This window comes from Ylistrum balloti, unplaced genomic scaffold (assembly GCF_031769215.1).
Source record: "Ylistrum balloti isolate Yb309-2 unplaced genomic scaffold, AGI_CSIRO_Ybal_v1 Utg371242, whole genome shotgun sequence".
In the NCBI taxonomy this organism is placed as follows: Eukaryota; Metazoa; Mollusca; class Bivalvia; order Pectinida; family Pectinidae; genus Ylistrum; species Ylistrum balloti.
In genome coordinates, this window is record NW_026782672.1 from 361,838 (window position 1) to 377,460 (window position 15,623).

The 15,623-nt window shown below is 34.4% G+C and overlaps 1 protein-coding gene across 2 annotated transcripts in view; it reads left to right on the plus strand.

The window, feature by feature from the left end:
* The window catches only part of LOC132561606 (Wilms tumor protein 1-interacting protein homolog), a 62,407-nt gene that overhangs the window by 4,353 nt on the left and 42,431 nt on the right, over window positions 1-15,623 (plus strand). For both annotated transcript variants that reach the window (XM_060226304.1, XM_060226305.1), the window contains exon 2: window positions 4,857-4,958. In XM_060226304.1, coding sequence (XP_060082287.1) covers window positions 4,857-4,958 — 102 coding nt within the window. The remainder of the gene's footprint in view (window positions 1-4,856; window positions 4,959-15,623) is intronic.

Genomic DNA, 15,623 nt, shown 5'->3' on the forward strand with positions numbered 1-15,623 from the left:
TAGCTGCATGATGAGTGTTTTTTCCATGTGTGCCTGGAACATAACAGGTGATGATAAAGAAAGATGTATACGATGATACTGGTTAATATAACATCAAGTGATGGTCAAATGCCATAAATAGTATTATCATAATGTCAACTTTTTTCGTCTTATTTTTCAGTTTCAGTTTTATTCCTTTTCAACTTTAGGGGATTCACTGATATATATTCTGTTTTTTTAGATATTCAAATTGCACTATGTTTGCATGTGGTTCGTCTGTCGGTACACAAATTTTGTTATTGCTATTTCTTGAGAAATAGTCTGATCAGAAAAACAAATGGCTGGTAGGCTGATGGGTTTTTACTTTGAAAGTTTATTATCCCTATTTCTTGCAAAGACCCGATGGATCTTTCTCAAATTTCCTATTTAGGTTCCCATTGGTTCCCAGTTGTGCCAATTTAATTGTGGGATTGATCAGAAAAACTAAATGGCCCACGGGCAGCTGTCTTGGATTTTGTATAATAAAGACTGTTATCCCTATTTCTTAGAACTACTGCATGGATCTCTTGTCAAATTCCATACATATGTTCCCTTTGGTCTCTACTTGTGCCTGTTTGATTTTGGGACTGATCAGAAGACACAAAATGGCTTCTAGACAACCTTTTTGGATTTCGCAGGTAAAGATTATCATTGCTATTTCTGTAAAGGGATGTTCAAATTTCTTATCATTAAGAGTAAAAACAGAGAAGAGAAGTAAAAAGAAGGGAAAAGTTCCAAATTTCAAAGAGCAAATAAATAGCGATCAACAGTGTGTGCCATGATCCCTCTGGGATCATGTAAATAACAAAAAATAACACAGGTGATAAGTGATATTGAATCTCATGGAAAGCTACTGACAGAAATAGGAAGTTTGGTTTTTCAATATAACTATTAGACATGTGGACAAAATTTAATGAAATTTCACATAGATCTACCTTCACATACTTTGAAAATTCTCCTCAGTTGAAATTTAGCCAATGCTACCCTCGCTTGACACTTTGAACAGATTTTACAAGAAAGCGTGCATCTGGGGTTCTCCTGCACCAACTGTGATGGTAAATCATTACAAATCCAATGTTGGAACAGTACAGATCAGCTACACATTTCTTTTTGAAGCGATTGTAGAGCGAAATGCAGTGATTGAGAGAAGTCGATAGGTGAAGGGCCATTGCTTTAATAACGCATGGATATTTGTAACATCATGAATCCCAGCAATATGGCGTAAATGAGACAATATACAGGGAGTTTTGATGACTGTTACAATGTCAAGATTGAGGCATACGTCTCTCGCACCTCCATAACCGATATCTCACAGCAATGGAGAGAGCATGCCAAGTTGTCATGGTCGGCCAGTGTGTCCAAGTATGGTTAGGAATCGGTAGCAAGAGTTTCATTTAAGGTCACAACGTTCCTATGTTGATCCGCCACTGATGAAGAGGTGACGCAAACGTCAAATGCATTGGCTGCTTGCACCTAATCATATTTTTTTTAGTGCATTGGAGATGCATGTTGTTCACTGACGAGTCTCCCATCACTCTTTACAGGTCTGATGGATGACAATGACAATCAATGACGTCATGGTGAGCAAAATTCTGACGTTTGTGTAATGATAAGCGTCAGATTCGGGGAAGGACTGTTATGATATTGGCAGGGATATCTCAAGACATGAAAACACCTCTCATGGTTATTCATGACAATCTTACAGCAATAATATGTAGTGATTAGGGTTTACTGTGACTTTGTGGTTCTAAACAACCCCGTTCTCGATTGGCTACTATACGTTCTAGATTTGTCCTGAATCTAGCATTTGTTAGATGAGCTGTACAGGAGGGTTAGGAAGTGTATCAACACCTCATATATCCCTCAAAGAACAATAAACACCTTAATGGTGCATTGTTAAGGAGAGTAAGAGCAGTGACTGAAGCCAAGGATGGGCATACACGCTACTGATTTGGATCAGGAAATGGCGAAGAGTACTCTTGTTTAAACACTATTCAGGAAAACACTATCTGTGATAGTGCATTTTTTTTCCTCTAGTATATTTCATCGTGGTAAAAGTTGTGTTCACACCGAGATATTTTTCAATGAATTTTGATATATTTGAACAAAATGTTCTGTCAAGGGGAAGGGGGTAAAAGTACATGTACTTAATATCCAGGGTTAAGAGTTTTTACATTGTCAAATAAAGTACAACGTCATTGTGCTCTATAAATATCTATACAGGTACATAGAGCAGCTGATTACAGGTAGCCTTCTTATGACTGTTTTGCACTATGTAAGGACATTCCTGGTGTTTTAATCATTGTATTAAACAGGTAGATATGGATAGAGTATATATCTGCCAATCTTTTACTGTTACTAGTTATCCGCTGTGATTAAGGTCCAGGTGTACACATTCTAAATCACAAAGTTCAAGAAGCTTATTTTTTATTGGTGGATTTTACATGTAAAACAATATAGAGTAGCTGAGAGGTCCATCTCCCCTTTACAATTCATTTCCCTTATCGACCCCTTTAAGAATCAACTCTGATATTTACAAGCAATCATAGAATCACTTAGTTGATGCTAGAATTCTTGGATGCTTTTGAACTGAGCAGTAAAAAGGATTCATTGAGAAAATTATAATTTTGTGGTTATAAAATCATTTACAATTATACCATAGGTCGGAATTTGAAAATTTTAATGCTAGGTTTTGAAGAATCAGATTCAAAATGTCATTTACTTCAAAATTAGTTGAAAGGCTCTTGTGAAATCAGAACTGTCCAGACAAGTAATAGTATATAGACTTAACACTCAATCTCTAACATAGATATCTTTAATAATTTAGGTAAATATAATACTGTTCCTACACCATTCCTGAATAGGTATAATAAAGCTACACTACAGTTATTGTATGTCCACAAAAACATTTAAGACTGAAAGATAAACAATAAAATGTGGACAAACACAGGACATGAATCATGCTGTTTTTATGTCTCCGCTTTATTTCATGGTGACTATTCAACCGCACAAAATTAAACCTACCAGAAGTAACGTTGAATATTGAATTTTAAAACATTTTTTTTTCGAGGTGGCATTTAATTTACTTTCAAAAGACTTTATTTTATTTTGCTTTTAATGACAAATTATGACGCTTTCTAGAAGAATAGGCGCTGTCAGGTGATCGGATGCGCATAGCATGAGTCATGCTCACAGTTCTTTGTGTCACCATGGGTATACCCAGCAACAGGCTGGTGTCGCCTTTACGGATGCCGTCTAGAGATATACATTTAACAGCAGAATTCTCTGTGATTCTCATAACATACTGAAAACACTAAGTAAACTCTATAAGAATTGTTAATTTGTTATTTATTATACTGATGTGAGGAATTTTACTTCAACTATTTGAGAATGCTTGAATGAAGCTTTTAAATCTTTTCAGAAGTTTTCATTTGTTTGCACTTAAAATTGTTGAACTTTTTAAAGTTTCACTTTTATCGAAGCACTATTCTTTGTGTTCCATTGTTTACCTGTATGTGAAGTATTTTGATATCCAAGTGAACAGATGATTTTCATCAAGCTACAGTAGCTTTTGAGAATTTAATCAAACACAGGTAAGTGTTAGACATACCAGGTTCACTGTGGACAATTTCTCCGTATTCACTGGTATGGTCTTTGGGATTATTACACCCTTTTACCTCTAACGGTCGATCCACATTCAAGGGGTTCTTGTTTTCATTAGCATTGACCACCTGTCCCCCTGGAATGTGAGTCTGTTTTGGGGTAGAAAACTAAACTTTCCTCTAAAGTGGTTGTGTCTCGGGTCCATGAACATTGAAACAAGTTCTTCAGAAGTCAGTATCAAACCTCACTTATAAAGCTTAATGCACACTTCTAGTGTACATTTCAAGAATTTCTCTAAAAATGTTTTTTTTTACACAATATACAAAAATCAAATTCTGTACAAAAGATGCAAATTCTGAATTATTTATGATATTCATTTTGAAAGTAAATAAAAAATATAGCCATTAGAATAGTGTCACTAAGTTACCAAAATTTGTAAGTGTTTTGTTTTAGACTTTATATACTGTATATAAAATTATCTTAAGGTCAAATGTCACATGAGACTTTATAAACTGTATATAAAAGTATCTTAAGGTCAAATGTCACATGATGTTGGTATTGTCAAGATATTCAAACTCCAACGACCAGTGGCCTTGACCCAGTTATATTTTTAATTGACTATTAATGATTGGGAAAAAAGATTTCTCTAGAACTTACTTTTATGCATTAAGGATCTATACTTTGTTTGCAGATGCTTGAATTTGCTAGGATAGATTTTAAGATTTTAAATAATTACTTTGTGTTTCAGGTCATTGCTTTGCATGGATGAAGTTTTCACTCATTGCTATTTTTGTTTCAAGTCAGTGCTTTGCATAGATAGAATTTGACTAATAGCTGTTTGTTTCAGGCTATCTTTGCATGGACAGGCTTTTTTTCTTAATGCTATTTATGTCAGGCCATTGCTTTGTGTGGGTATGTTTCAACTTATTGCTGTTTGTTTTCAGGCCAGTGCTTTGTGTGGATGTAGTTTGACTTATTGCTGTCTGTTTTCAGGCCAGTGTTTGTGTGGATGCAGTTTGACTTATTGCTGTCTGTTTTCAGGCCAGTGCTTTGTGTGGATGTAGTTTGACTTATTGCTGTCTGTTTTCAGGCCAGTGTTTGTGTGGATGCAGTTTGACTTATTGCTGTCTGTTTTCAGGCCAGTGCTTTGTGTGGATGTAGTTTGACTTATTGCTGTCTGTTTTCAGGCCAGTGTGTTGTGTTGATGTAGTTTGACTTATTGCTGTCTGTTTCAGGCCAGTGCTTTGCGTGTGGAGATCGTGTGGCAGGATCCAGTGAAGCCTGCCAGGCCATGGGCAACCTGTATCATACCAAGTGCTTTGTTTGCTGTTCATGTGGTAAGTGAAGGCTTTCAGACTGTCACCAGTGTGACCTATGACTTTTTGGTGTGTGACGTACTGTAAGAGTGAGTGGTCACCGGTGGCCTGTTGGGTGGGTAAGTCCTGTATACCAGCCTACCCAGTTATTTCTGGCTGGTCAAAACAGCTATGTCTTTGAAGGGAAATGGGAGTGGAATTATCTGTGTGTACATTACATAGACCTGTGATGGCTTACAGTCAACAATGTCCTGCTGAGGTCCAGCCAAATCCTCCTTGACACCTTATTCTTTCTTGTGAATAGATCTGTAGCTGGACACAGGATCTCTAACTGGTGTCTCAGACACAATCTCCACCTTCAATAGATTTAGTTTTCTATTCAACAAAGCTAGATCATGGTGGGACAAGATCATGTTATAATAAATTCTTTATTTCATCTCGAGGATTACATCTTATCCATACAACTGTTGTAATACAATTTCATGTACATCCAATTCAAGGTCAGATTTGTGTGGAATACACATGTACTTCACATGATTTACAGTAATTTACTTTATGAAATCAATATTGTAAATGAATTCATAAAAAATCATGACCAAAGATATATATAGTATAACAATACAGAATAAAAATCTAATTACTTACCATCAGAGTAGAGCGTACTAAACTTCCATGATATATGGATTTTCCTAGGTTATTTAATTCTGTAATATTTGTAGAAGTGAATAAGGTAATTAGTTTATAGATAGAAATGTACAGGAGTTGTTTTTGTTTTGCCACAGACGGAGTCACTTTCTGTATTATTACTATTTCATCCTCAGAAACATGAATCATAGATCTTGTGTGCTTGCTTACCAGCAGCAACCACAGGTCAAGTTGTCCTAATACCAAGCTACCATTTAAAAAATTGTTCTACTGTCCAGCTGCTACTTATTTACTTCCTCCACTCAAGTTTTTCATTCCCCACTCACCTAGGTGTCCCTACTGAATACATGTAACTCTGCCACCTGATTTTCTCTTTAATTGTCAGCCATCCAGCCATTGTTTGAATGGTCTTTAGATGAATTGTGATCAAAGTGGCTAGAAGTCACTTTATGTACTGAACTTTCTTTTTCTTGTCATGACCTTCACATATTATAAAGGAAACAATTGATGGTTCATGTGTACTCTCACTGAGAACTGGTATATTGTTGTACCAGTGTGATGTACAATAAAAAGATATCAGTTATTTTGACGAATACAGGAAATATTTGTGGTGAGAAAACCTCCAGAATATTTGGATCATGATTGTATGGTCTCTATCTACATCAGTTAGAATGTGAAGTTTACCTTTTTTACCAATATCTATGTTTATGAGTATACGTCTGACCAGACCGACTGACAGACAGACAGACGGGCAGACAGACAGACCGTAACTGTAACACTATTTAACAGTGACAAAGTGCAAGGTGTCGTGGCTAGTCAAAAATATTGCTCACACACTTTTCTGCCCCTTTAGAAGTGTGAAAAAATGGCAGGTATTGTGAATAGGAAATACAACCGTGAATATGGGTTGATGTATGGCTTAGTTTATTAAATATGATTAGAACCATTAACACATATAACAAATATCTCATAGTAGATTTTTTGATAGTCTCCCAAGTATCATCTGGCCAGGCATTAAGGCTTACACTTACATGTGTACCACTTCATTGATCGCATTTTACTCATCCACTTCTCTTTGGAATCTGAATTCTGTACAAATTACCTTACTGATATCTATGTCCAGGGGCTAGGTGGTAGCTTATTACAGAAAAGCCACAATGGTACTAGTGGCTTGTAGACAGGCTTTCCTGAAATAATTACTTACAATTCAAATAGTTTTTGTCTGTTCTAGTTTGGTTTGAGAATCAGACATTTTTTCTTTAATATCGGGAGATCATATTGATATGAACAATATGTGTTAGTAGATCAGCAGTGAATGGCCAAGCTTAACATCCCGTAACAAAGGTACTTAGACAAATTATAGTACAGACGTCTTACACACTATTTACGGGATCAGTATGGATATGTCAGAGCTTGTCTATTACACTTTAAAAGACTAAATATTTACTGCTGATATCCCGTCAGACTTGTCATTTCTGATCTGTTTAAATTTTAGACTTGTTGAAACCTTGGCTTTACATAGCAAGGTTATGGCCATTATTAAAATAGGGAATTTTCTCATTGTTGGGTAACTGTTTCAGTTTTAGAAAATATTAAAAAGAATACTTATTTCCTGATTGATCCATAAAAGAAAAAAAAAACGAAAAATATGTTGTTGCACAAGAAATATTATTATATAACGTTTGAACTAGGTTAGTGTTTTTAACTTAAAAAAAGGAAAGTTAAAAAATGATATGAGATTCATTTCATTACTCAAATTAAAGCATTCCTATAGAATGTAATGTCTAATATTGTATAATTGTATCAATATGATAAAAATGTAAGAGGAGAATAAAATCTATTATATGATTGTCCCTGTCTTAGGGGTGAGAATATATTTCTGTAAAATCTGTTGTTATTTATGACGAATCCTGTTTAATCGGTCTGCTACACTAAACTGAAATTTCTGTGATATGTAATGGGACCTTTGGACCTCTTCCATCACTGATGATACATCATAAACTAATGGCTAAATTTGGTGTAATGCTGTACCACTCCTCCACATTTTACAGCAATTACTGATGAATCTTCACAAGTCAGATCTCCAGTCTGATCTATAAGCAGTAAAACAAAACACTTATTTCGTAAAAGAGTTTAGTCAGTGTTGGAGAGTTTAGTCAGTGTTGGGTTGGGTAACAGTTAAAGGTATTGAGGTTGTCTGTAGTTCAGTAGACCTTGTCAGTGATTTACATTGTCACACCACCAAAGTGTTCATTGAAGTGTTTTATCATAAGTCAGATCGACAGGTCTGTCAGAACGGAGAAGGAGACTCTTTAGTGACACTCAAAGCATTTAAACGTACCTAAATAGATGTATGATGTCTACAGAGATGTATCATTGTCTCAATCAAGATTATGAGACAAGTATACTAAAATAGCTAAGAGTGTATTTATTTCAGACTCGTGTACCTACTGTCTGAAGGGTATATTGTAAGGTAAAAATTAAATATGATGTAATCTTTTGTAATGAAAATCCCATTGTTTTTAGAAAGATATGTTTTCAGGAATGTTAAGTAATTGTGATAATTTTACCTGATATGGTGTTATTCTGATATGTATTGTAACATAATTAATTGATTACTGATATTTGAGAAGTCAGAGGGTTTGTTGATATCTGTTTTGCATTCGTTGTTATGATAGTACCCGAGTTTCCCTGCAATAAGCCCAGGTCTAGTTGTAAGCCCATTTTTATTTTTTGCTTTGCAGTAGTAAAATATTACCATCAAATACTGTGTTAAGGCCCATTCCCAAACACCTGTTATTTATAGTCATAATTAGTCATAAATTCAAGTCTTTGCCCCTTGGGCCTGTTAGATGCTAAATATTGTATTAAATATCTGTCAGTATGAAAATGATAAAACAGGTTTAACTGGCACTTATGACTTGATTTTTGATGTGAAACTAAATTATTGTTAAAGTAAGGTTACATTTAAAAGTATTCAATCTGAAATATTAACTTTTAATTCAGATTATCAAACTTGGCAGCTGTGATTTAAAAATAGAATGACAATAGTTTCAATGTTTATTTTTGTGTATCAAACATGCTTTTAACATAGCACCTGAGACTTGGTATTGGAATAGTGCTTTGTTTTGGCAAAACTGTTTCGTGTCACCAAACTGCAATTTTGATATTTTTTAACTTTTTGTGTCTAACTTTTTGTTTTACAAACAAATTTGCTAAAAGAGTTCTAAAAGTCAGATTAAATTTATAATGAATAGTAATGACAAAGAGCGTAGATCTATTAACTTAAAGAGTAAAATTATACTGTGTTGAATTGATACAACCTTTTATAACTGATATATCAAGTACTTTGATTTTGTCCCTCTATCAGGTCCCAGTTTCATTAATATGATGTTGGAAGGTCATTTCTATCAGGAAATTACTATGCATATTTGGTGAGGTTGACAGGAAGGAAGGATTCACCGGTGTGGTTGAAGAATACAATTGATGTATAGTTGACAGTATAAAGGAAGTACGTATATATCTGTGTGGGAATACCACTGTCAGTCCTATGGTTGTTCCTGATCCTTGTTTGGTTATAGAAGTTGATTGTTGTTGTGTGACCAGATATCATTCCATATAGTCTCTACTCTATTACCATATACAACAGAGACATAGTAGTAACATACAAGAACCTGTGAAAGAGACAGGAATCTCCCTGCCATGTCTCTCTGCATGCTGTAAGAGGTGACAAATTGTGGGGCACCCATTGCAGATGGGAAACTACTTCTTCTCTAGACAGGGAAGGAATGTCTCCCTGCCATGTGTCGCTGCACGTTGTAAGAGGTGACAAATTGTGGGGCACCCATTGCAGATGGGAGACTACTTCTTCTCTAGACAGGGAAGGAATCTCTCCCTGCCATGTCTCGCTGAACGTTGTAAGAGGTGACAAATTGTGGGACACCTCTCGCACTGATCAGACTGTTTCTTCCCTTGGAATCTCTCCTGACACCTGTCCTTATGTTATATAACTTACTGTTATATAACCATGCTTGTTGGAAGGACATTTATCATATAAAAAAAGGCAAATTATCTTTAAATTCTGATCTTAAAATCACATATCCAGTTTCCAAAACAGTTTTCATAAGTAATTTTTTCATTTTTCATTTTTGAGGGGAACATGAACACAAAACAAATGAACTAGTATTTAAAAAAAAAACCATGAAATTCAGAAATTGATTTTATGTTGAAATATACCTATGATTTTGGTGAAAATTGACTTTTAATTTTTTTTTTTTTTTACAAATATAGCAATGCTGAAAATATTTGATTCCATGTTAAATCTCTTTTCATTGATGTATGTAGGTAAACAAGGCAAACAGCATTAGATTTAGGAGATAAACTGATCAAAATCAACAGTATCAACCTGACTAGAGAAAGGTAGCTATTCCAGGAGGGAGATTGTGGGTTGATATTAGTCCAATGAACTTGTGATAAAGCTACAATGTCCTGTTCACAAAGCCACTCTTTTATGAGGTGAAAAATGTGCAAGTGTATAAAAGATTGCTGTGTTACCCTGCTGATCTGACAGATGAAAGGCTGCAGGGTCTGAAGGTCAGGCAAGCTATGTACAGACATCAGGAGGAATTTTCTTACTGTGGAGTGTATACACATTTTCTACAATAATATCAAGTACCTGGGTCTTAGAAAACACTTGATCTATAAATAGCTTTTTTTTGTTGTATTTGTCTACAGGTTTATGTACAAACCAAATTCCCCTTTCTGCATCGATTTGTAAATCTGGAGTACCTGAGGAAATCATGTGTTTAGTTCATGTGATTATATAAGACTTCAGTGGGATATATTATAAAGGGACCAAGATTGAGACGGAATCTGTCTGAACAAAGGTTTATATATATATAAACTTCAAAACTTTTTATAGGTTAATCATTGAACTTAGTGGTAATTTTCTGGGTCGAAGACATTCTTATCACTAAGGCTACTTGTAGGCTCACCTATATAAGTGGCAGCTAGGCAGTGTAATCAGGATCTAATCACCGACTACAACCTGCCTGTGCTGCCATCTGTGCTGCTGAGCTGTACCTATAGTGGCTGAGGTTGTCAAGGTTTCTTGTTAGGGTTGCTGATACTGTTAGAGGGGAAAGGGGGAGGGATGGATGGATGAGGTGAACTGTGGTCTCTGCTCTGTCCTACATATTACATGTGTAAGGTGGCATGTGAGGAATTCAGCCTGTTCTTACATGGAAAAAATTGAAAAAAAAACAAAAAAAACCTAAAAACTTTTACATGGAAGAAATGGTCCCTATAACATGTATAGCTGTAGTGTGTACATTTGCACATCTGCTAATACTGTGTCAGGGTAATGTCGTCTGAAATCTTTCATCCTCGGGAGACTGAAGTCTTGTATCACTATTGTATGGCATCTGGTTGATAACTTTCAGTGTATTAGTCCTTATGTTACTGTTGACTGAGGATGGTTCCGTCTGCCTTATTGATCCAGTTGTCTATGTCCGGTTCATCCTGAATAATACAACAAGGAACACTACTGGGGTCATACATCTTTTTTGGGAGTCATGAAATGCCCAATACGTAATTAATTCAAGTGATGAGTCGGTGGTGTTAGTCAGGACTGCCTGCTGATAATTGTAACATAATTGTGGTGTGTTGTGAAAAGTGTGTGATTATCACAGTACTCCAGAGGTATGACTAACAGTAGTGTATATTATATCTATGCCTTGGGCATTCCAGTGTGATAAGACCCAGGTGTAAAACAGTTAAACACGCAGCACACATGGCCTCCACTTCTGTTCCATTTGTTGTTGTGCATACCGCTAATCTGTGCAGTTTTTTAAAATCAAGATTAGTGTTCTATACAACAAAATCATTTATACGTGAATTTTTGAAAAATATTAAATGATATCCAGGAAGTATTTGCTGTAAGTGGTTAGAATTGTCATCGTTGAGTTCTTACATTGAGGAAGTAAACGACCAGGATACACAAGAATGCATGTTTATATATAAAACAGAATGTCATAAATGATGTATGTGTATTAACTGAAAGTTCTCATCACTGTCTAACTATCAAACTTTGATGTATTAACTGAAAGTTCTCATCGCTGTTTAATTATCAAACTTTGATGTATTAACTGAAAGTTCTCATCGCTGTTTAATTATCAAACTTTGATGTATTAACTGAAAGTTCTCATCACTGTCTAACTATCAAACTTTGATGTATTAACTGAAAGTTCTCATCACTGTTTAATTATCAAACTTTGATGTATTAACTGAAAGTTCTCATCACTGTTTAATTATCAAACTTTGATGTATTAACTGAAAGTTCTCATCACTGTTTAATTATCAAACTTTGATGTATTAACTGAAAGTTCTCATCACTGTCTAACTATCAAACTTTGATGTATTAACTGAAAGTTCTCATCACTGTTTAATTATCAAACTTTGATGTATTAACTGAAAGTTCTCATCACTGTTTAATTATCAAACTTTGATGTATTAACTGAAAGTTCTCATCGCTGTTTAATTATCAAACTTTGATGTATTAACTGAAAGTTCTCATCACTGTTTAATTATCAAACACTGAAAGTTCTCATCACTGTCTAACTATCAAACTTTGATGTATTAACTGAAAGTTCTCATCACTGTTTAATTATCAAACTTTGATGTATTAACTGAAAGTCATCGCTGTTTAATTATCAAACTTTGATGATTAAGATCATCACTGTTTAATTATCAAACTTTGATGTATTTAGTTCAGATCATAACTATCAAACTTTGATGTATTAACTGAAAGACTGTTTAATTATCAAACTTTGATGTATTAACCCAAGCACACTATAAAGTAAATTTAGCCTGTGATTTATAATAGGATACAAGTCCGCAATTGATTTTAATGATTTCGAAACACTTCATTAAAAATCTTCTGCTATTTGTACTTTCGAAATAATAAGTAGTGAAATAATCTGCAAAGAAGTCCATTCCTTGTAATAAGTCCATCACTTGTAATAAGTCCATCACTTGTAATAAGTCCATCACTTGTAATAAGTCCATCACTTGTAATAAGTCCATTCCTTGTAATAAGTCCATTCCTTGTAATAAGTCCATTCCTTGTAATAAGTCCATTCCTTGTAATAAGTCCATTACTTGTAATAAGTCCATTCCTTGTAATAAGTCCATTCCTTGTAATAAGTCCATTCCTTGTAATAAGTCCATCACTTGTAATAAGTCCATCACTTGTAATAAGTCCATCACTTGTAATAAGTCCATTCCTTGTAATAAGTCCATCACTTGTAATAAGTCCATTCCTTGTAATAAGTCCATTCCTTGTAATAAGTGTATTACTTGTAATAAGTCCATTCCTTGTAATAAGTCCATTCCTTGTAATAAGTGTATTACTTGTAATAAGTGTATTACTTGTAATAAGTCCATTCCTTGTAATAAGTGTATTACTTGTAATAAGTGTATTACTTGTAATAAGTGTATTCCTTGTAATAAGTCCATTCCTTGTAATATGCTCATTCCTTGTAATAAGTCCATCACTTGTAATAAGTCCATCCCTTGTAATAAGTCCATCACTTGTAATAAGTCCATTACTTGTAATAAGTGTATTACTTGTAATAAGTGTATTCCTTGTAATAAGTGTATTCCTTGTAATAAGTCCATTCCTTGTAATAAGTGTATTACTTGTAATAAGTGTATTCCTTGTAATAAGTCCATTACTTGTAATAAGTTCATCCCTTGTAATAAGTCCATTCCTTGTAATAAGTCCATTCCTTGTAATAAGTGTATTACTTGTAATAAGTGTATCACTTGTAATATGTTCATTCCTTGTAATAAGTCCATCACTTGTAATAAGTCCATCCCTTGTAATAAGTCCATTCCTTGTAATAAGTCCATCCCTTGTAATAAGTCCATTCCTTGTAATAAGTCCATTCCTTGTAATAAGTCCATTCCTTGTAATAAGTCCATTCCTTGTAATAAGTCCATTCCTTGTAATAAGTCCATTCCTTGTAATAAGTCCATTCCTTGTAATAAGTCCATTCCTTGTAATAAGTCCATTCCTTGTAATAAGTGTATTACTTGTAATAAGTGTATTCCTTGTAATAAGTGTATCACTTGTAATATGTTCATTCCTTGTAATAAGTCCATCACTTGTAATAAGTCCATCACTTGTAATAAGTCCATTCCTTGTAATAAGTCCATCACTTGTAATAAGTCCATTACTTGTAATAAATGTATTACTTGTAATAAGTGTATTCCTTGTAATAAGTCCATTCCTTGTAATAAGTGTATTACTTGTAATAAGTGTATTCCTTGTAATAAGTCCATTCCTTGTAATATGCTCATTCCTTGTAATAAGTGTATTACTTGTAATAAGTGTATTCCTTGTAATAAGTGTATCACTTGTAATAAGTCCATTCCTTGTAATAAGTCCATCACTTGTAATAAGTCCATCACTTGTAATAAGTCCATTCCTTGTAATAAGTCCATCACTTGTAATAAGTCCATTCCTTGTAATAAGTGTATTACTTGTAATAAGTGTATTCCTTGTAATAAGTCCATCACTTGTAATAAGTCCATTCCTTGTAATAAGTGTATTACTTGTAATAAGTGTATTCCTTGTAATAAGTCCATTCCTTGTAATATGCTCATTCCTTGTAATAAGTCCATCACTTGTAATATGTTCATCCCTTGTAATAAGTCCATTCCTTGTAATAAGTTCATCCCTTGTAATAAGTCCATCAGTATCTGTTGCTGACTTATTTCTATGGTGTAGGTACCATGTTGTCATTAAGCCTTGTTTCCACCATCATATGCTGTCGACTAAGAAGTAATAGTTAGCCCCATGGGCTTAAAGCAGGATATATATGACTACCAGTTTGTTTTGAAACCCCAACATTTAAGAAGATTATTTCAGCAACTCTTGGTATAACTAGTTCTCCTAATAAAGATACTTATTAGAGATACATGGATATGTTGCAATCAAAATAATAAGGGATAAAGTCTCTGTTACAAGGAAATTAGCCTGCTTCATTTAGACTGAGGATTTCAATGGCAGTTTTTAAATACAGAGTCCAGCTTTAGTGGAATCATAGTTGAAAGGTCTTATTAATTTTTTCTTGTGTTTTCCTTCTATTTATTGATGACATTTTTTTTTATTTCAGTTTTATTTTTTTTCAATTAGATGAAGTGAAATTTGAGATTTTATGAAATTTAAGGTATGACATTGTTTTCTTTTTCATTTAGATCTATGAACTTGTTAAGCTAGCTAGAGTTAGCAGGTCATTGTGTGACTGAACTCAATCTTTACATATACATGATGAAGGGGGATAATTATAGGGAATTCAGAAATTCTACCGAACCCATATATCACCCATGGCACACAAAGCAGGGAGGGACCAACATTGCCAAGCATCAGAGATTTTGTAAGACTTTTGCCTTGATAATGAGCTGTGATTTCTCCTGTCGTGATCCGCTGTAGTCTAGTGGTTTGGTCTCATTAAAATGTCAGGTACCAATCTAGCTTCCTCCGGAATAGTGTTAGTGGTCCAGGCCAACAAGACATTCTCTCAGTACCAAATCAGAATTGTAATTTTTGGGGGCTTTATTAATGTTTATTTTCTGCATGCATGAGTACTTTTGATAAACAAGCTCACATCAGAGGAAATTGAATAACAATTTACTTGAAATTTAGTCCTAGTGACTTTATTTAGTATTTGGTAATTTTTTATTTAGTGGATCTAATGCTGTAAACATTTTGGGGAGTTCTGTATAATGTTCTCTGTTGTGAGTGTGCAATTAAATCATCAATATATGCTGGGGCTGTGATACCTCAGGCTGTTAAATTTTTGGCCTACGTCAGTTGAAAATCCAAGATACAGGGTTTGACACTACGTTCCTAAGGCGGAGTTTGTTTGTCAGTGAGCTGAGGAATGACCAGTCCATTTTCACATGGTTGTGTCCATAGGAAAAACTTAATTTACCCCTTTTGTTCTGGATACCATGTATCAAGCCTCTCATAAATAG